General features: G+C 51.0%; 1 protein-coding gene across 2 annotated transcripts in view; it reads right to left on the reverse strand.

The window, feature by feature from the left end:
- Nucleotides 1-9,795: 9,795 nt before the first annotated feature.
- The window catches only part of LOC132835227 (TSC22 domain family protein 4-like), a 97,770-nt gene continuing 86,855 nt past the window's right edge, over nt 9,796-20,710 (reverse strand). Inside the window, exons 3-4 of one of the 2 annotated variants that reach the window (XM_060854594.1) lie at nt 19,149-19,200; nt 9,796-13,437 (exon numbers count right to left, since the gene is read on the reverse strand). In XM_060854594.1, coding sequence (XP_060710577.1) covers nt 13,019-13,437; nt 19,149-19,200 — 471 coding nt within the window. In that variant the 3' untranslated portion in view covers nt 9,796-13,018. The remainder of the gene's footprint in view (nt 13,438-19,148; nt 19,201-20,710) is intronic. The other variant, XM_060854595.1, reaches the window with a different exon arrangement.

A 20,710-nucleotide genomic window follows, 5' to 3' on the forward strand; every position in this document is an offset into this window, starting at 1 on the left:
GATATGTAGGTTAGGGTGGGTTGGCCATGCTAAATTACCCATAGTGCCCAGGGATGTGTAGGTTAGGGTGGATTGGCCATGCTAAATTACCCATAGTGCCCAGGGATGTGTAGGTTAGGGTGGATTGGCCATGCTAAATTACCCATAGTGTCCAGGGATGTGGAGGTTAGGGTGGATTGGCCATGCTAAATTACCCATAGTGCCCAGGGATGTGTAGGTTAGGGTGGGTTGGCCGTGCTAAATTACCCCATAGTGTCCAGGGATGTGCAGGTTAGGGTGGATTGGCCATGCTAAATTACCCATAGTGTCCAGGGATGTGCAGGTTAGGGTGGATTGGCCATGCTAAATTACCCATAGTGCCCAGGGATGTATAGGTGAGGGTGAGTTGGCCGTGCTAAATTACCCATAGTGCCCAGGGATGTGCAGGTTAGGGTGGATTGGCCATGCTAAATTACCCATAGTGCCCAGGGATGTGCAGGTTAGGGTGGATTGGCCATGCTAAATTACCCATAGTGTCCAGGGATGTGCAGGTTAGGGTGGATTGGCCATGCTAAATTACCCGTAGTGCCCAGGGATGTGCAGGTGAGGGTGAGGTGGCCGTGCTAAATTACCCGTAGTGCCCAGGGATGTGTAGGTGAGGGTGAGTTGGCCGTGCTAAATTACCCATAGTGCCCAGGGATGTGCAGGTTAGGGTGGATTGGCCGTGCTAAATTACCCATAGTGCCCAGGGATGTGTAGGTTAGGGTGGATTGGCCATGCTAAATTACCCATAGTGCTCAGGGATGTGTAGGTGAGGGTGAGTTGGCCATGCTAAATTGCCCAGACTCTAACTCCAAGGCTGGGGAATGTGGCCTTTGATGAGGTTTGCTTCACAGAATAATGCCCTTCGGCCCATTGAGTCTGTCCTGGTAAAAAAGTATAACAATTATAATTCAAAACAAACAATTCTAAATACCAGGCTCCAAGATTGTCAAACATTCCACAAGGGCCAAGAGTCTGAGGAAATCAGAATGGATCCTGGGTCCCAGTGAATTGGAAACAGCCCATCGGTTCAAGTGAATTGGGATGATCCCAGTGCTCGGGAATTGTGATGGAACCAGATCCTTGGGAATTGAGATGGATCCTGGTTTTTGGGAATTCATATGGATCCCTGTGTATGGGAATTCATATGGATTCCAGTTCTAAGGAATTGGGAATGATCCTGGTGCTCGGTAATTGTGATGGGACCAGCTCCTTGGGAATTGAGATGGATCCTGGTTGTTGGGAATTCATAAGGATTCCAGTGCTAAGGAAGTGGGAATGATCCTGGTGCTTGGGAATTGGGATGGATCTCAGTGCTCAGGAATTTGGATGGATCACGGTCCTTGGGAATTCATATGGATCTCAGTGCTGGGAATTGGGATGGAACCTGGTACTTTGGAATTTGTATGGACTCCAGTGCTTGGGAATTGGGATAGATCCTGGTCCTTTGGAATTTGTATGGATCCCAATGCTTGGGAATTGGTGAATGGGTCCTGGTCCTTAGGAATTCATATGGATCGAAGTGCTCAGGAATTGAGATGGATCCCAGTGCTTAGATATTGGATTGGATCCCGGTCTCTGGTAATTCATATGGATCCTGGCACTCAGACATTGGGATGGATCCAGTGTTTGGGAACTGGAATGGATCCCTGTGCTTGGGAATACAAATGGATCCCAAGGCTCGGGAATTGGGATGGATCCTAGTACTTGGAAATTCATATGGATCAAAGTGAATGGGAATTGGGATGAATCCAAGACCTTGGGAATTCATATGGATCCCAGTGCTTGAGAATTGGCATGGATACCGGTCTTTGGGAATTCATAGGGATCTTGTGCTTGAGAATTTACATGGATTCCAGTGCTTGGGAATTGGGATGGATCCTGGTGCTTAGGAATTGATATGGATCCAACCACTAGGGGGTTGGGATGAATCTCGGTCCTTGGGAATTCATGGATCTCAGTGCTTGGAAATTCACGTGGATCCCAATGCTCAGGAATTGGGATGGATCCCAGTGTTTGGAACTTGGGATGGGACCTGTCCCTTGGGAATTCAAATGGATGCCAGTACTCTGGAATAGGGGTGGATCACAGTGATTGGGAATTGAGATGGATCCTGGTGCTTGGGAATTCATATGGATCCCAGTGTTCCAGAACTGGCATTGATCCTTGCGCTTGGAAATTCATAGCAATCCCAGTGTGAGGGAATTGGGATGGATCCTGGTGTATGGGAATTCATATGGATCCCAGTGATTGGGAATTGGGATGGATGCTGGTCGTTGGGAATTCATATGGATCTCAATGCTCGGGATTTGGAATGGATCCTGGTCCTGAGGAATTCATATGGATCTCAGAGGTCTAGAATTGGGAGGGATCCCAGTGTTCAGAATCAAATTTGATCCCTGTGCTTGGGAATTCATAGCGATGAAAATGTGTTGCTGGAAAAGCGCAGCAGTGGGATGGATCCTGGTGTATGGGAATTCATAGCAATCCCAGTGATTGGGAATTGGGATGGATCCTGGTGTAAGGGAATTCATTTGGACCCCAGTGCTTGGGAATAGGGATGGATCCTGGTCCTTGGAAATTAATACGGCTCCTAGTGATTGGGAATTGGTGAATAGGTCCTGGTCCTTAGGAATTCATATGGATCCAGGTGCTCAGGAATTGAGATGGATCCAAGTGCTTGAATATTGGATTGGATCCCAGTCCTTGAGAATTCATAGGAATTTCAGTCTTTGGGAATTTATGTGGATCCTGGCAGTCAGGAATTGGAATGGATCCCAGTGCTTGGGAATTCATATGGATCCCTGTGCTTAGGAATTGGGATTGATCCCAGTGCTTGAGAATTAATATGGATCCCTGTGCTTAAAAATTGGGATTGATCCCAGTCCTAGGGAATTCATGTGCATCCCAGTGCTTGCGAACTGGAATGGATCCCAGTGCTTGTGAATTGGCATGGATACCAGTCCTTGGGAATTCATAGGGATCCCAGTGCTCAGGAATTGGGAATGATTCCAGTATTTAGGAATTGAAATGGATCCATGTGCTGGGGAATCATATGGATATCAGTATTTGGGAATTGGGTTGGATCCTGGTGCTTGGGAATTCATAAGGATCCCAGTGCTCAGGAATTGAGATGGATCCCAGTGTTTGGGAATTCATAAGGATCACAGTGAATGGGAATTCAGATGAATCCTAGACCTTGGGAATTCATGTGGTTCCCAATGGCTTGTGAATGAGCATGGATATTGGTCCATGGGAATTCATAGGGATCCCAGCGCTTGGGAATTGGGATGGATTGCAGTGATTGGGAATTGTGATGGGACCTGTCCCTTGGGAATTCATATGGATCTCAGTACACAGGAATTGGGATGGATCGCAGTGATTGGGAATTGAGATGGATCCTGGCGCTTGGGAATTCATATGGATCCCAGTGCTCTAGAATTGGGATGGATCCTGGTCCTGAGGAATTCATATGGATCCCAGTGCTCAGGAATTGGGATTGGTCCCAGTGCTTGTGAATTAGGATTCATCCCAGTCCTTGTGCATTCATATGGCTCTCAGACTTGGGAATTGGGATGGATCCCAGTATTCCAGAATTGGAATTAATCCCTGTGCTTGGCAATTCATATGGATTCCAGTGCATAGGAATTGGGATGGAACCTGATCGTTGGGAGTTCATATGGATCCCAGTGCCCAGTAATTGGGATGGATCCTGGTCCTGAGGAATTCACATGGATCCCAGTGCTCAGGAATTGGGATTGGTTCCAGTGATTGTGAATTGGGATTCATCCCAGTCCTTATGCATTCATATGGATCTCAGACTTGGGAATTGGGATGGATCCCAGTGCTCAGGAATTGGGATTGATCCCTGTGCTTGGAAATTCATATGGATCCCAGTGCTTGGGAATTGGGATGGATCCTGGTGTTGAGGAATTAAATTGATTCCAAGAGTGGGGGGTTAGGGTGGATCCTGGTCCTAAGGAAGTCATATTGACCCCAGTGCTTGGGAATCAGGATGGATCATAGTCCTTGGGAATTAATATGGCTCCAGTGATTGGGAATTGTGGTTGATCCTGGTTGTTGAGAATTCATATGGAACCCAATGCTCTAAGATTGGGATTGATCCAGGTGCTTGGGAATTCATATGGATCCCAGTGTTAGGGAAATAGGATAGATCCTGGTCCCTATGAATTCATAAGAATCCCAGTGCCTGTGAATTGGAATGGATCCCAGACTGAGGAATTGGGATGGTAATTGAGGCTTGGTAATTCATATGGATTCCAGTGCTCAGGAATTGGGATGGACCCCAGTGTTCTGGAATTTGAATTGATCCCTGTGCTTGGGAATTCATATGGATCCCAGTGTTAGAGAAATGGGATAGATCCTGGTCCCTAGGAATTCATATGGATCCCAGTGCTTGTGAATTGGAATGGATCCCAAACTGAGGAATTGGGATGGTAATTAAGGATTGGTAATTCATATGGATTCCAGTGCTCAGGAATTGGGATGGATCCCAGTGTTCTGGAATTTGAATTGATCCCTGTGCTTGGGATTTCATATGGATCCCAGTGTCTGAGAATTGCGATGGAGCCTGGTGCTGGGGAATTCATATGGACCCCAGTGCTTGTGAATTGGGATGTGGCTGGTCCTTGGGAATTGGGTTGGATCCCAGTGTTTGGGGGATTCATATGGATTCTAGTGCTTATCAATTGGGATGAATCCCAGTTGTTAGGAATTCATATGCATCCCAGTGTCTGGTATTGGAATGGATCCTGGTCCTTGGAATATTGTGTGGATCCTAGTGCTCAGAAATTGGGATGGATCCTGATCCTTGGGAATTCACATGGATCCCAGTACTCAGGAATTGGGATGGATCCCAGTATTTGGAAATTGGAATGGATCCTGATCCTTGGGAATTCATATGGATCACAGTGCTCTCGAATTGGGATGGATCCTAGTGTCTGGGAATTAATATGGATCTCAGTTCTTGGGAATTGGGATAGATCCCAGTCCTTGAGAATTCATATGGATACCAGTGCTTGGGAATTGGGATTGGCCCCAGGCTCAGGAATTGGAATGGATCCCAGTACTCAGGAATTGGGATGGATCCCAGTGTTTGGGAATTAGGATGGATCCTGATCCTTGGGAATTTATATGATCTCAGTGCTCAGGAATTGGGATGTATTCTGGTCCTTTGGAATTCATGTGGATCCCAGTGCTCAGGAATTGGGATGGATCCCAGTTCTTGGGAATTCCGAGGGATCCTGGTCCTTGGGAATTCATATGGATTCCACTGCTCAGGAATGAGGATAGATCCCGATGCTTGGGAATCAGTCAGGATCCAAGTCCTTGGGAATTGGGACTGTACAGATTTGGCCATCACCAGCTCTTCCCATTTTCTCCCTGACACCTGTTGCATTTCATGGGTTCAATGTTCCCAATCCATTTTCCAGGAGCTCTTCCAGGAGCTCTCATTTCCTTCGGCCTCTTGGTAAGTCACTCAGTCCAGGTCTGACCTTTCCAAACTCCCACCCCTCCACTCCTGGACTTTCAGATGCTCATGTCCTAGTCTGTCAAATACACTCTCATCAGACTCCCTCTCTGCCTTCATTCACTCCGTTTAAATCTCCCTCTGACCCAGCTCGCATTCACCTGGGCAGTGTCTCCACCCAGTCCCGGAGTTGTGTGTTAACATTGTGTGGTAAACAACTAAACTCATCAGCTCTGATACCTCCTTCAGATTACTGTGCCTGATAATGTGCGTACCAACTACAAGATGCCCTGCAGCAACTCACCTTCGACAGCACCTTCCAAACCCACTTCCCTCCAGACATTAAGGAGAGAACTCCAAGACTTTAACCCAGTGAAGGAACGGCTGATGTATTTCCGACTCAGGATGGAGAGTGACTCGGAGTGGATCTTGCAGGGGGCTGGTGTTCCCCTGTATCTGCTGCCCTTATCCTTCCAGATGGAAGTGGTCTTTGCTTTGGAAGGTGCTGTCTGAGGAGCCGTGGTGAATTTCTGCAGCGCATCTTGGTGATGGTACACGCTGCTGCTACGGAGCGTTGGTGGTGGATGGTGGGGATGTTTGTGGGTGTGGTGCCAATCAAGAGGGGGATGCTTAGTCATGGAGAGAGTCAAGCTTCTTGAGTGTTGTTGGAGCTGCATTCATCCAGGGCAAGTGGGGAGTATTCCCTCGCACTCCTGACTTGTGTCCGTGTGATGATGGGCAGGCTTTGGGGAGTCAGGAAGGGAGTTACTCGCTGCAGGATTCCCAGCCTCTGTGTTAATGTAGCAAGTCCAGTTCAGTGGTAAACCTTGTGATAGGGAGGTCATTCATGGAGTGCATCATTTGTGAGTGATATCGTCCCAATCTTGTTGCGTTTGAACACGGACTGCTTCAGTATATGAGGAGTCACGATTGGTGCTGAACATTGTGTCATTATCCCGATCTCTGACCACATGTTGGAGGGAAGGTCATTGATGAAGCAGCCCAGGACACTCCCCTGAGGAATCTCTGCAGAGATGCTCTGGAGTTGAGGTGACTGATCTCCAACAACGATGCCAGGTATGAGAAACTGCTCCTCCATTCCAGCTTTGGGAGAGGCTCCTTGATGCCACATTCGGTCGAATATTGCATCGAAGGGCTGTCGCTCTCCTCTCACTGTCACCCCTCCCCAGCTTACAGTGAAGACCGGATCAAGGGAGCGAGAACTGGAGGTCACCACACATCAAGCGAGGGTGTGGGTGAGAAGGCAGTGTTTACACAGTGACCTGGTTGATCTCCGCATCGCAAAACTAGCCAACTGACCCTGACCTGCTGGGTCACGTCAGAGGTCACAGTAATATATTAAAGAGCTAACTTGCTCTGCTGACCTGCAGGAAACTGGATGTCCTGAGGCTAGGGTGAGATGTCTCTAACTTACAGGTAGCTTGAAAGGAATTTATATTATCATCTCCTATTATTCCGAGCCATTCACATGACCATTTCCTGGCCACTCACAGCCAGTTGCATTGTCATCATCTCCTATTCAGAAATCAATCAGGACATTATAGTTGGAATTCTGACCACTCCCTGTCGTTAAAAATAAATTATCTGTAACAGATTTGACCATTATCAGATTACTGACATTATATGGTTTCTGGAGATGGTCAGGTCACTGCACTGTATCTTGAGTGGCTGTTGGGGGAGTGACTGGAGGTTTGTCTTATGGGCATTGCTAACCTGTGATGTAAAGATTTTGTATAAAGGAAGGACTGTTTCCTTTGTTCAGGAAGAGCTTTGACACGACTCCCTGCAAGGTGTGTGTTTTGTGCGTGTGGGTGTTCAAAGTTCCTCCTGAAAGTTTGCGCTGAATAAAAGTTTTGAAGTTGGTGTGTTGCAGTTGCATCAAGTATGTAAGGGATCTCAGGAGAAGGAACCGTAACAACAGGTCAAAGTCACACAGCGGGAATTAGCCTGGTTTTCTGCCCCACACTTTGACAGGGGCACATCCCAGGGGACACTGCAGTCAGGGTTCAGGTGTACTGAACCCAGCCAAGTCTAGGTGAACTCCTCAAACAACTCGAGGGCACAAAGTCCCATAAGTGGGAGGATGGTAATGCCCCAGTGCTGCCAACCAGAGATTAAATTGCAACTTCCTCAGGGAAACACTCAAAGGGATCAAAAAAGGCAGAGGGCTAAAACCATTTGCAGAAAGCTTGCAGAGTGAGGTTGGCCCAGATATAGTGGGCTGAATGGCCTCCTCCCCAGCCCTGAAATTTAACACTGCGAGGTGTTACATTTTGGAAAGGCAATTCAGGGGAGGACCTATACACTTAATGGTAAGGAGTGTTGCTGAACAAAGAGACCTTGGAGTGCAGGTTCATAGCTCCTTGAAAGTGGAGTTGCAGGTAGATAGGATAGAGAAGAAGGCGTTTGGTATGCTTTCCTTTATTGGTCAGAGTATTGAGTACAGGTGTTGGGAGGTCATGTTGCGGCTGTACAGGACATTGGTTAGGCCACTGTTGGAATATTGCATTAAATTCCACCTATCGGAAGGATGTTGTAAAACTTGAAAGGGTTCAGAAAAGATTTACAAGGATGTTGCCAGGGTTGGAGGGTTTGAGCTACAGGGAGAGGCTGAACAGGCTGGGGCTGTTTACCCTGGAATGTCAGAGGCTGAGGGGTGACCTTATAGAGGTTTATAAAACCATGAGGGACATGGATAGAGTAAATAGACCAAGTCTTTTCCCTGAGGTCGGGGAGTTCAGAACTAGAGGGCATAGGTTTAGGGTGAGAGGAGAAAGATATAAAAGAGACCTAAAGGGCAACTTTTTCACACTGAGGGTGGTATTTGTATGGAATGAGCTGCCAGAGGAAGTGGTGGAGGCTGGTACGATTGCAACATTTAAGACATTTGAATGGGTATATGACTAGGAAGGGTTAGAGGGATATGGGCCAGGTGCTGGCAGGTCGGACTAGGTTAGGTTGGGATATCTGGTCAGCATGGACGGGTTGGACCGAAGGCTATATCCAGGCTGTCTGACTGCATGTAATCTAACTCTGAACCGTCAAGAGCAAGGGCGGTGATTAGAAATGGCTCACTCCTCCCGGGTTCCTGTGTGTTGAGTCGCGTGTTGCCTGCTGGGGGATTTACCACAGCAGCTTTTTTGGGAATCAGATCCTGGCATTCCAGGGTGGCCCTGTGGGTGAGAGAACGCGGTCTCTTATGGATCTGCTCGATGCCCGTCACATTGGGATTGGAAATATCCTGGGCTTGGAAGCTACCTCCACGGCAGCATGGGTAATAACTGGGGTCTGTTCCCAGCTGGGGCAGAGGCATCCTCCTGAAGGTGTGAGTCCTGGAAAAGCTGCACTGAGGTGGGGTGTAAGGGGGTGAGCGGGTCGGTTACATGAGCAACACTAGCACAGCAGCTTGGACAAAGTGGGCAAGTGTGTGGCAGATGACATCTGACATGGATCAATACGAGGTTGACTGATTTCACAGCAGAAACAGCAAAGGTGGCATATGATCTAAACGGTGATCGATGGGGGAAAGTGCAGTGGGAGCTGGGTATCCCTTGTACACCAGTCACTGGAAGTAAGCATTGCAGGGGCAGCTGGCAGAGAGGGAACCATTCATAGTGGGAGGACTGGAGTGTGGGAGCAGGGGTGTCTCACTGCCATTATACGGTGGCCTTGGACAGAGCCTTCCTGGAGTCCCGTGTGCTGCTGCAGTCTCCTTATTTGAGGGAGTGCAGTGAAGGTCTCCCAGACTGACCCCTGGGAATGGCAGGACTGACAGATGAAGAGAGATTGTGGATCAGTTTGAGTTCTATTCAGTGGCATTTTGGAAGAATGGGAATGGGGGAAGAGATCTCATAGAAATCTATAAAATCCGAACCGGACTAGACGGGGGGAAACCCAGGAAGGGTCTTCCCGATGATCGGGGGTCACAGTCTAAGGAAACGGGATTGGCCTGAGAGAGAGAGAGAGAAATGTCTTTCCCCTAGAGAGTGGGGAGGCCTGTGGGAATTTTTTTTGCCACAGGAAGGAGTTGATGCCAAAACTTCGAATCTTTGCAAGGAGTTAGATGTAGTTCTGAGGTCTAAAGGGATCAAAGGGGGATGGGAGATGCACCAGGGAACAGAGTGGGATGATCAGCTGGAATGGAGGAGCAGACTCAGAGGGGCCGAGTGGCCTCCCCCTGCTCCTAGTTTCTATGTTAAAACGAGCAGGACCATCGATTCCACACCCCGCGCGATAACATCATGCTATGCACCAGTCAGCCCTTGCATTGTGCTTTTCGATTTTAATTACGAGATTTTTTTTTGTCATCCATAGAAAAAAAACCCCAAAACGATAAGTTGGCGGAGCAAATAAAGATGGTGCTGTACACATGGGGTTAGATACAGCGCGGTACCGTTCGGTGAGATCACCCCCCCCCACAGAGCGAGCAGAAATCACGGTACAGACCGGTGACAATCTTCATTACCCTGACTCCCAACAATTAATCAAATCGGTTAGTCAGCAGAGCTGCGGGCGGGGTGATTTTTAGGAAAGAATCTCTGCCCCAGCTCCATCCAGTTGGATGTCACTGCAGGGTACAGTAAGTCATTATTGCTGGGCTGAATAAAATGTCCACTCCCTGCTGATCTCCACAAGCTCCCCCAGGACTCTGGCCAGAGAGTGAGCATCCTCCGGGACTCTCCACAACTCAGTGGCAGGATGAGAACGGGAGGGGGCTGGTGCTGGATGGAGGGAGCCCCCTCCTTCCGCTGTCAAATAGCACCAAGGAGCCGCTCAGAGCTGCACCGTCCGGTCTCACACACGTGCCCTGGTGGCTGCGCCTCCTCCCCTCGGCTCCCAAACTCTTGAGCAGACAGACCCCCCCCCCCTTCCTCTGCACCCGAGGGCACTCGTCCTGGTGTAACGGGACGATCCGCAGACAACATTCTGGCACAGTGCAGCTCTCCCCCTTCCCCACCCCTCCAGCCAGGGCAGTGACTGAATTGTCCTTACCCTCTCCCTCCCAGTATCAAACCCAGTCACTGGTACACCCTGCTCAGCTGCAGGAGTTACTGAACCTGTGGAGCCTCAGGCATGTGTCCTGGCATTCTGCCCGTCCACCTTTAACCAGCCCCTCCAACCCACTCCTAGCACCACTCACATGTTGCCTTCGATCCAGCTCCTCCGACCAACCGAGCACAAGACTACTCTCTCTGAGCGAGTCCTCCTTTCCAGCTCGAAGCCCTAAGCTTGGGATTCCACGCTCCGAATGAGCGCACACTGCAGGGGGAGCCGCAGCACCAGTCTCTCACCGAGCGACCACAGCCAGGTTCAGATTTTGAAGCATCCCCCGCGAGGAGCCCTGGGCTCCTTTCCCTCCTCATTCCAAAAGAAAGGTTTGGGACGATCTCCGAAACCAAATGCACCGCTCGTAAATATTACAAAGCGTATCTTCTGTCGCCCGGTTTCATGCTCTCGCCCCACGGAATCGAACCAGTGATTATTCAAAACAGATAAGCCCCGATCGAAGCCGAGGAAAGGTCAAAAACCACACTCCTCGAGAACAAAACGGATTGCATCGCCTCATTCACTGATCCCTCAGTCAATAAAGGCTGTAGGTATGTAAACTAGACAGAGAGAGAGAGACAGAGAGAGTGGGGGAGGGAGAGAGAGAGAGAGAGAGACAGAGAGGGAGAGAAAGAGAGACAAAGAAAGAGAGAGAGAGAGACAGAGAGGGAGAGAGAGACAAAGAAAGAGAGAGAGAGACAGAGAGGTAGAGAGAAAGAAAGAGAGAGACAGAGACAGAGAGGGAGAGAGAAAGAAAGAGAGAGAGAGACACAGAGAGGGAGAGAGGGGGAGAGAGACAGAGAGAGAGAGAGAAAGAAAGAGAGAGAGAGAGAGAGACAGAGAGGGAGAGAGGGGGAGAGAGACAGAGAGAGAGAGAGAAAGAAAGAGAGAGAGAGAGAGACAGAGAGGGAGAGAAAGAGAGACAAAGAAAGAGAGAGACAGAGAGGGAGAGAAAGAGAGACAAAGAAAGAGAGAAAGAGACAGAGAGGGAGAGTGAGAGAAAGAGAGAGAGAAAGAGAGGAGAGACGGACAGAGAGAAAGAGAGAGACAGAGTGAAAGGGAAAAAGAGACAGGGAGAGAGAGAGAGAAAGAGAGAGAGAGACAGAGAAAGAGAGAGACAGACAAAGAGAGGGAGAGAGAGTAAAGGATTTGAGTAAAGCTGGTGTTGTTTCATCTCTCCTAAACTGGTGGGGGTGAGAGGGAGCGGGGATGTTTTAATCTCATTCCCACCTCCAGAGACCCTCGAAGCCTGGCCCTCTGACTGACCTCCCGCCTCTCTGCAGATACCCATGACCTTGGCGTACAGGCATGGGGAACCCCTCAGACACGTTAAGTCTCTGTGCCAGTGCCCACTCTCTCCCCAGGCTCGTGTGTGGGCCTTTCCATCACCGGACGGAGGAAGCCAGAGCTGACCTCTGGGCACCCTGGCAGGCGTGGATCAGAGCGGAGCCATCTCTCTCACCCCCTGACCGCCCAGAGGGCGTCCGTATGTGGCAGGAAGAGTGGGTCAAGGCTCAGAGACAAGCTGGGAACAGGAAGGCCCCTACTCTCCAACCCCCAGCTCCAATCTGCTGCCACCCTTCCTGGGGTTGGCTAAATGGGGCCCGAAGATGCCCCGCGAGGGCACTAGCTGGGGCGGGGTGGCGTCACCAGCTTCCTCTGCTTGACAGGGGTCCTGGGTGGGGCTCAGACCCATCCTCAAGGTGGGGCCAGGCTGGTGGAAAAACATTTCGTCAGGCGCTTTGGGGAAGCAATTGGCTGGCGCTGCTGAGTGAGGTAAGGTAAGGCTTTTCTGTATCAGTTTGAACAAACAATTACAAAAGCCGTGTGTGACGGGGCGCTCCCTCTGTCCAACCCGCTCAGTGGGAATCCTGTACATCGACGTGAGGCTAGCGGGCGGTGGTGGTGGGGGGAGGATATGGGGTGACTGTCCCCAAACAACTTGAGGGAGGAGGGCAATGTGGGACAGTGGGGGTGGGTGGGAAGGATTTCACATCCCAACACCCACCCACGCTCCCTCTCCATTCATCCCAACCAAACACTGCTTCCATATCCCATCTCCATGAACATGCTCACTCATTGGATTCCCAATCCTGAGGGAAGGTGGGAGTGAGGAACAAGGGAGGAGAGAGAGAGAGAGAGAAAGACAGGAAATGAAAGCGATTGTGAGAGAAAGAGAGAGTGCGAACGAGCGAGTGAGTGAGTGAGTGAGTGTAGACAGACAGGCAGCAGTGCAGGGGTTGAAGAGGAGCTCACCTCATTCTACAACCTCCGCCCGGGCCTGGAGTCGCCTGCAGGAGAAAGCAGCCAGTCCGACGCCCCCCCTCCCCACCCGCACACAGTCTTATTAAAAAGGCAGCGAATACCAGGGTTAGCAGCATCACACCCATCAGTCCGTTCAGAAATACTTTGCATCCTGTGGCCTCCCGGGCTGGAGTGTCAGCACATGATCCTCCCCCCCCGGCCCGACAGTTTGACGTGCTCTAGTGCGTAGTGTTTTTTTGAAGGGGTGGGGGTGGGGAGTGGTGGTGAGGAGGGGGTTAGGAACAGGACCACCCCTCTCCCCTCCCCACCTCCCCTCGCCCAGTACTGAGCGCTCAGCTGCGCTGTGCCACCTCTCCCCCCCCACCTCAGGCAGTGCTGGTGGGGGGTGAGGAGCCCGATGACCCAGTGGCGGTGCTGACTGTACTCTGGAGCTGAGACTGGAGCTGGGAGAGCTGCTCCGGCCTGGCCAGTGACTTTAACAGGGTGTTCTCCCGCTCCAGCAGGTTGTTGCGATCGATCAGCTCCTTGATCTGCTCCTTCAGCACCTCCACCTCTTCGCGCACGGCGTACATCAGGTGGCTCTTCACCAAGTCCTGCCCGGGGAACGGGGAACGGGGTGGGGAAGGGGGAGCACAGAACGGGAAAAGCAAACAAGAGATTCTCAATGGAAACATTGCAGAGAGCAGAAACACAATTACAATTTGGAACATTCAAACACTTGACCATTGGTAGTGCTCTTTAACTCTCTTCCTGAAACTTGCAACACTACAGCTGCACTAACTAGCACACTAACTAGCACACTAACTAGTGAACTCACGAGCACACTAACAAACGCACTAGCACACAAACTCATGCACTAACTAGCACACTAGTGCACTAACTAGCACACTAATTAGTGCACTAACTTGCACACTAACTAGCACACTCACTAGCACACTAACAAATGCACTAGCACACAAACTCACACACTAACTAGTGCACTAACTAGCACACTAACTAGCGCACTAACTAGCACACTAACTAGCGCACAGTGATTGACAATCCAAATGCTGACCTGCCATCCCTTTCGGGAGGGAGTGTGTCACCTTGCCCCGGCCTGGGACTAGACGTGACTCCACAGCCACAGGGTCTGTCCCGGTGATCCAGCCAAGTGTTCCACCCTGCTCTGCCAAACGGCTACAGGGGAAGGAGACACCTGAAGGAGGGGGTGAAGGTGACGGGCTCAGCCCCACCTTCTCGAGAGCGGGCCGGGCACTGACAACTAATGACTAACCTCCCACAGCCAGAAGGGACGGGCGCTCCCCAGCTGACGAGGCTGGGACTGGGGTGGGTTTTCGGATCAGCGTTGGGAAGTGCAGAGAGGCTTCACTCAATTAAGGCCTTGCGTTGTCTCAGGGAGAGTCTCTTCAGTTTTCTCTCCTGATTGGGGTGTCCTGGTCATCAGGACCAACTGGGTGTAAGCAGGGGGAGAGTGAAAGAGAGAGAGAGAGAGTGTATAAGCAGGGGGGGAGAGAGAGAGGGAGAGAGTGTATAAGCAGGGGGAGAGAGAGACAGAGAGAGTGTATAAGCAGGGGGAGAGAGAGAGAGAGAGTGTATAAGCAGGGGAAGAGAGAGACAGACAGAGTGTATAAGCAGGGGGAGAGAGAGAGAGTGTATAAGCAGGGGGAGAGAGAGAGAGAGTGTATAAGCAGGGAGGGAGAGAGAGAGCGTATAAGCAGGGGGAGAGAGAGAGAGTGTATAAGCAGGGGGAGAGAGAGAGAGTGTATAAGCAGGGAGGGAGAGAGAGAGTGTATAAGCAGGGGGATAGAGAGAGAGAGTGTATAAGCAGGGAGGGAGAGAGAGAGAGTGTATAAGCAGGGGGAGAGAGAGAGAGAGTGTATAAGCAGGGAGGGAGAGAGAGAGAGTGTATAAGCAGGGGGAGAGAGAGAGAGTGTATAAGCAGGGGGAGAGAGAGAGAGAGAGTGTATAAGCAGGGAGGGAGAGAGAGAGAGAGTGTATAAGCAGGGAGGGAGAGAGAGAGTGTATAAGCAGGGGGAGAGAGAGAGAGAGTGTATAAGCAGGGAAGGAGAGAGAGAGAGAGTGTATAAGCAGGGAGGGAGAGAGAGAGAGAGTGTATAAGCAGGGAGGGAGAGAGAGAGTGTGTATAAGCAGGGAGGGAGAGAGAGAGAGTGTATAAGCAGGGGGAGAGAGAGAGAGAGTGTATAAGCAGGGAGGGAGAGAGAGAGAGTGTATAAGCAGGGGGAGGGAGAGAGAGAGTGTATAAGCAGGGAGGGAGAGAGAGAGAGAGTGTATAAGCAGGGGGAGAGAGAGAGAGAGTGTATAAGCAGGGAGGGAGAGAGAGAGTGTATAAGCAGGGGGAGAGAGAGAGAGAGAGTGTATAAGCAGGGGGAGAGAGAGAGAGAGTGTATAAGCAGGGAGGGAGAGAGAGAGAGTGTATAAGCAGGGAGGGAGAGAGAGAGTGTGTATAAGCAGGGGGAGAGAGAGAGAGAGTGTATAAGCAGGGAGGGAGAGAGAGAGAGAGTGTATAAGCAGGGAGGGAGAGAGAGAGTGTGTATAAGCAGGGAGGGAGAGAGAGAGAGTGTATAAGCAGGGAGGGAGAGAGAGAGAGAGTGTATAAGCAGGGAGGGAGAGAGAGAGTGTGTATAAGCAGGGGGAGAGAGAGAGAGAGTGTATAAGCAGGGAGGGAGAGAGAGAGAGAGTGTATAAGCAGGGAGAGAGAGAGAGAGAGTGTATAAGCAGGGGGAGAGAGAGAGAGAGTGTGTATAAGCAGGGAGGGAGAGAGAGAGCGTATAAGCAGGGGGAGAGAGAGAGAGAGTGTATAAGCAGGGGGAGAGAGAGAGAGAGAGTGTATAAGCAGGGAGGGAGAGAGAGAGCGTATAAGCAGGGAGGGAGAGAGAGAGTGTATAAGCAGGGAGGGAGAGAGAGAGAGAGAGTATAAGCAGGGAGGGAGAGAGAGAGTGTGTATAAGCAGGGAGGGAGAGAGAGAGAGTGTATAAGCAGGGGGAGAGAGAGAGAGAGTGTATAAGCAGGGGGAGGGAGAGAGAGAGTGTATAAGCAGGGGGAGAGAGAGAGAGTGTATAAGCAGGGGGAGAGAGAGAGAGAGTGTATAAGCAGGGGGAGAGAGAGAGAGTGTATAAGCAGGGGGAGGGAGAGAGAGAGTGTATAAGCAGGGGGAGAGAGAGAGAGAGTGTATAAGCAGGGGGAGGGAGAGAGAGAGTGTATAAGCAGGGGGAGAGAGAGAGAGTGTATAAGCAGGGGGAGAGAGAGAGTGTGTATAAGCAGGGGGAGAGAGAGAGAGAGTGTATAAGCAGGGGGAGAGAGAGAGAGTGTATAAGCAGGGGGAGAGAGAGAGAGAGTGTATAAGCAGGGAGAGAGAGAGAGAGTGTATAAGCAGGGGGAGGGAGAGAGAGAGTGTATAAGCAGGGGGAGAGAGAGAGAGTGTATAAGCAGGGGGAGGGAGAGAGAGAGTGTATAAGCAGGGGGAGAGAGAGAGAGTGTATAAGCAGGGGGAGAGAGAGAGTGTGTATAAGCAGGGGGAGAGAGAGAGAGAGTGTATAAGCAGGGAGGGAGAGAGAGAGAGTGTATAAGCAGGGGGAGAGAGAGAGAGAGTGTATAAGCAGGGGGAGAGAGAGAGAGTGTATAAGCAGGGAGGGAGAGAGAGAGAGTGTGTATAAGCAGGGAGGGAGAGAGAGAGAGAGTGTATAAGCAGGGGGAGAGAGAGAGAGAGCGTATAAGCAGGGAGGGAGAGAGAGAGAGTGTATAAGCAGGGGGAGAGAGAGAGAGAGTGTATAAGCAGGGAGGGAGAGAGAGAGAGAGTGTATAAGCAGGGGGAGAGAGAGAGAGAGTGTATAAGCAGGGAGGGAGAGAGAGAGAGAGTGTATAAGCAGGGGGAGAGAGAGAGAGAGCGTATAAGCAGGGAGGGAGAGAGAGAGAGTGTATAAGCAGGGAGGGAGAGAGAGAGCGTATAAGCAGGGGGAGAGAGAGAGAGAGTGTATAAGCAGGGAGGGAGAGAGAGAGCGTATAAGGAGGGAGGGAGAGAGAGAGAGTGTATAAGCAGGGGGAGAGAGAGAGAGTGTATAAGCAGGGGGAGAGAGAGAGAGAGTGTATAAGCAGGGGGAGAGAGAGAGAGAGTGTATAAGCAGGGAGGGAGAGAGAGAGAGAGTGTATAAGCAGGGAGGGAGAGAGAGAGAGTGTATAAGCAGGGGGAGAGAGAGAGAGTGTATAAGCAGGGGGAGAGAGAGAGAGTGTATAAGCAGGGAGGGAGAGAGAGAGAGTGTGTATAAGCAGGGAGGGAGAGAGAGAGTGTATAAGCAGGGAGGGAGAGAGAGAGAGAGTGTATAAGCAGGGAGGGAGAGAGAGAGAGTGTATAAGCAGGGAGGGAGAGAGAGAGTGTATAAGCAGGGAGGGAGAGAGAGTGTGTATAAGCAGGGGGAGGGAGAGAGAGAGCGTATAAGCAGGGGGAGAGAGAGAGAGTGTATAAGCAGGGAGGGAGAGAGAGAGTGTATAAGCAGGGGGAGAGAGAGAGAGAGTGTATAAGCAGGGAGGGAGAGAGAGAGTGTATAAGCAGGGGGAGAGAGAGAGAGAGTGTATAAGCAGGGAGGGAGAGAGAGAGAGTGTATAAGCAGGGAGGGAGAGAGAGAATGTATAAGCAGGGGGAGAGAGAGAGAGAGTGTATAAGCAGGGAGGGAGAGAGAGAGAGAGTGTATAAGCAGGGGGAGAGAGAGAGAGTGTATAAGCAGGGGGAGAGAGAGAGAGTGTATAAGCAGGGGGAGAGAGAGAGAGTGTATAAGCAGGGAGGGAGAGAGAGAGAGTGTGTATAAGCAGGGAGGGAGAGAGAGAGTGTATAAGCAGGGAGGGAGAGAGAGAGAGAGTGTATAAGCAGGGAGGGAGAGAGAGAGAGTGTATAAGCAGGGAGGGAGAGAGAGAGTGTATAAGCAGGGAGGGAGAGAGAGAGCGTATAAGCAGGGAGGGAGAGAGAGAGAGTGTGTATAAGCAGGGGGAGGGAGAGAGAGAGTGTATAAGCAGGGGGAGAGAGAGAGAGAGTGTATAAGCAGGGGGAGAGAGAGAGAGAGAGCGTATAAGCAGGGAGGGAGAGAGAGAGTGTATAAGCAGGGGGAGAGAGAGAGAGAGTGTATAAGCAGGGAGGGAGAGAGAGAGTGTATAAGCAGGGGGAGAGAGAGAGAGAGTGTATAAGCAGGGGGAGAGAGAGAGAGAGTGTATAAGCAGGGGGAGAGAGAGAGAGAGTGTATAAGCAGGGAGGGAGAGAGAGAGTGTATAAGCAGGGGGAGAGAGAGAGTGTATAAGCAGGGGGAGAGAGAGAGAGTGTATAAGAAGGGGGAGAGAGAGAGAGAGTGTATAAGCAGGGGGAGAGAGAGAGAGTGTATAAGCAGGGGGAGAGAGAGAGAGAGTGTATAAGCAGGGGGAGAGAGAGAGAGTGTATAAGCAGGGGGAGAGAGAGAGAGTGTATAAGCAGGGGGAGAGAGAGAGAGAGTGTATAAACAGGGAGGGAGAGAGAGAGAGAGTGTATAAGCAGGGGGAGAGAGAGAGAGAGTGTATAAGCAGGGAGGGAGAGAGAGAGAGTGTGCATAAGCAGGGAGGGAGAGAGAGAGAGAGTTGGGGGAGAGAGAAGAAGGACAGTGGGGAAACAGAGAGAGAGGAGGGACAATGGGGGGGGAGATAGAGAGGAGGGATGATGTGGGGAGAGAGAGAGGAGGGCCGATTGGGGAGAGGGAGAGGAGGGACGATGGGGGAGAGGAGGGACGATAGGGGGTTGAGAGAGAGGAGGGCCGATTGGGGGGAGAGGGAGAGGAGGAATGAATAGGGGGAGAGAGAGGAGGAATGAATGGGGGGAGAGAGAGGAGGAATGAATGGGGGGAACGCCCGACTGCACGGCGACACAAGGCCCACTTCAGGATGAGCAAGGCGCCGCCTCAATGAAACGTTCACCCTGCCGCCAGGGAGGTGAAGGTAACCGAGGTCGGACGAGCGAGCCCACCACAGAGGCCGGGACGGGGGGGGAACGGACATTTGAACAAATAAAACAGACCGGTGGGACTGAGAGACCGTGATGCGGTTGGCCGTCAGGAAAACCTATCCGATCGGCTGGTGCCCCGTGCCAGGAGGGAATCTGCTGCCCTCACCCGGGCCGATCCTACACCTGACGCCATCCAGCCCTCTGAAACAGGCCCGGAGAGCCACTCGGTTCAAGGGGCAACCAGGGCCGGGCAGCAGAAGTGGGTCTCGTCCCAGCCATATCCCGGGGGGGACAGGATAAAACCCCTGAGGAATGGCTCAGCCATCTTACCATGGCCTGTTCGATCTTGTTGTCGATGGCGACCATGCTGCTGCTGGAACCACTGCGGGTGGGGGGGGGGGAGTGGGGGAGGAAGAGAGACAAGAAACAGGGACACGTCAGTGGGAGCAGAACAGAACGGGACACACACCAGGGAGAGGGGAGCTGGAAACCTACCCCCTTTACACACACAGACACACACGTGCGCGCGCACACACACACACACACACAGACACACACACACACACACAAACACATACGCACACACTCTCACACACATACAGAAACACACACAAAGACACACACACAAACATACGCACACAGACACACACACGGTCACTCACACACACATACACAGAAACACACACACAAACACATACGCACACACACACACACACTCACACACATACACACACACACAAACATACGCACACAGACACACACACGGTCACTCACACACACATACACAGAAACACACACACACACACTCTCACACACATACAGAAACACACACAGACACACGCACACGGACACACAGACACACACACACATATACACAGAAACACACACACAGACACACGGACACACAGACACATATACACAGAAACACACACACAGAGACACAATGACACAAACACACATACACAAAGACACACACTCTCACAAACACATATGCAAAACACACACAGACACACACATACATAAACACACACCACATGCACCCACATACACACACACTCTCACACAAACACACCCACCCATACACACTCACTCTCTCTCACACACACACACACTCAGCACACACAGATTTACAGACACACACACTTTCTGCAATGCTGCTGGTAATACCTAGGGCTTGGAGTAATGAGGTAGGGGTGGGGGAGCTGCAAATTGCTGGCGTCCCACGGCTGGAACCCAGAGCACAGTTCTGCACGGTACTCCCCCCACATCCCGAGAACACGAGCCAGCCTCCCGTTCACTGGCTGCATCCGTATACTCCACTGCCTGGGGACTGCAGCCAACAGCAGCAACGACCCCTCCCAGCCCCGGTTATAATCCAGGCAGAAGGTACAAAACACGTCCCAACAGATTCAAGAACAGCTTCTTCCTCACTGTTATTAGATTTCGGAATTGACTGCTCAGATTTTAAATTTAATGTTGATCTCGCTCTTTGTGCACTTTCTCCGCAGCCGGAACATTGTATTCCTCGCTCTGTTCTATCACCCTAACACACTCTGTATGGTATGAGCTGCCTGTACTGCACACAGAACCATGCCTTTCCCTGTACCTAGGTACATGGGACAACAATAAATCAAATCCAAGTTACTTAGCGCTTCGAGCACTGGGTTAGCCAAGTCCCACGGCCGGTCATCCTCCACCTTGAACACAAGCCACCACCATTGTACAATGGGGCATTAAAACTCCATCACTCAGTCACAGGAGAAACGTGTGATTGTGAAGACTGATAGCGAGTTTTGAGAAGATGTGTAACTCAGGTTGAGGTTCTGGATGTAGGATTGCTCGCTGAGCTGGAAGGTTCATTTCCAGACGTTTCGTCACCACACTCGGTGACA

The sequence above is a fragment of the Hemiscyllium ocellatum genome, chromosome 44, assembly GCF_020745735.1.
Source record: "Hemiscyllium ocellatum isolate sHemOce1 chromosome 44, sHemOce1.pat.X.cur, whole genome shotgun sequence".
Taxonomy (NCBI): Eukaryota; Metazoa; Chordata; class Chondrichthyes; order Orectolobiformes; family Hemiscylliidae; genus Hemiscyllium; species Hemiscyllium ocellatum.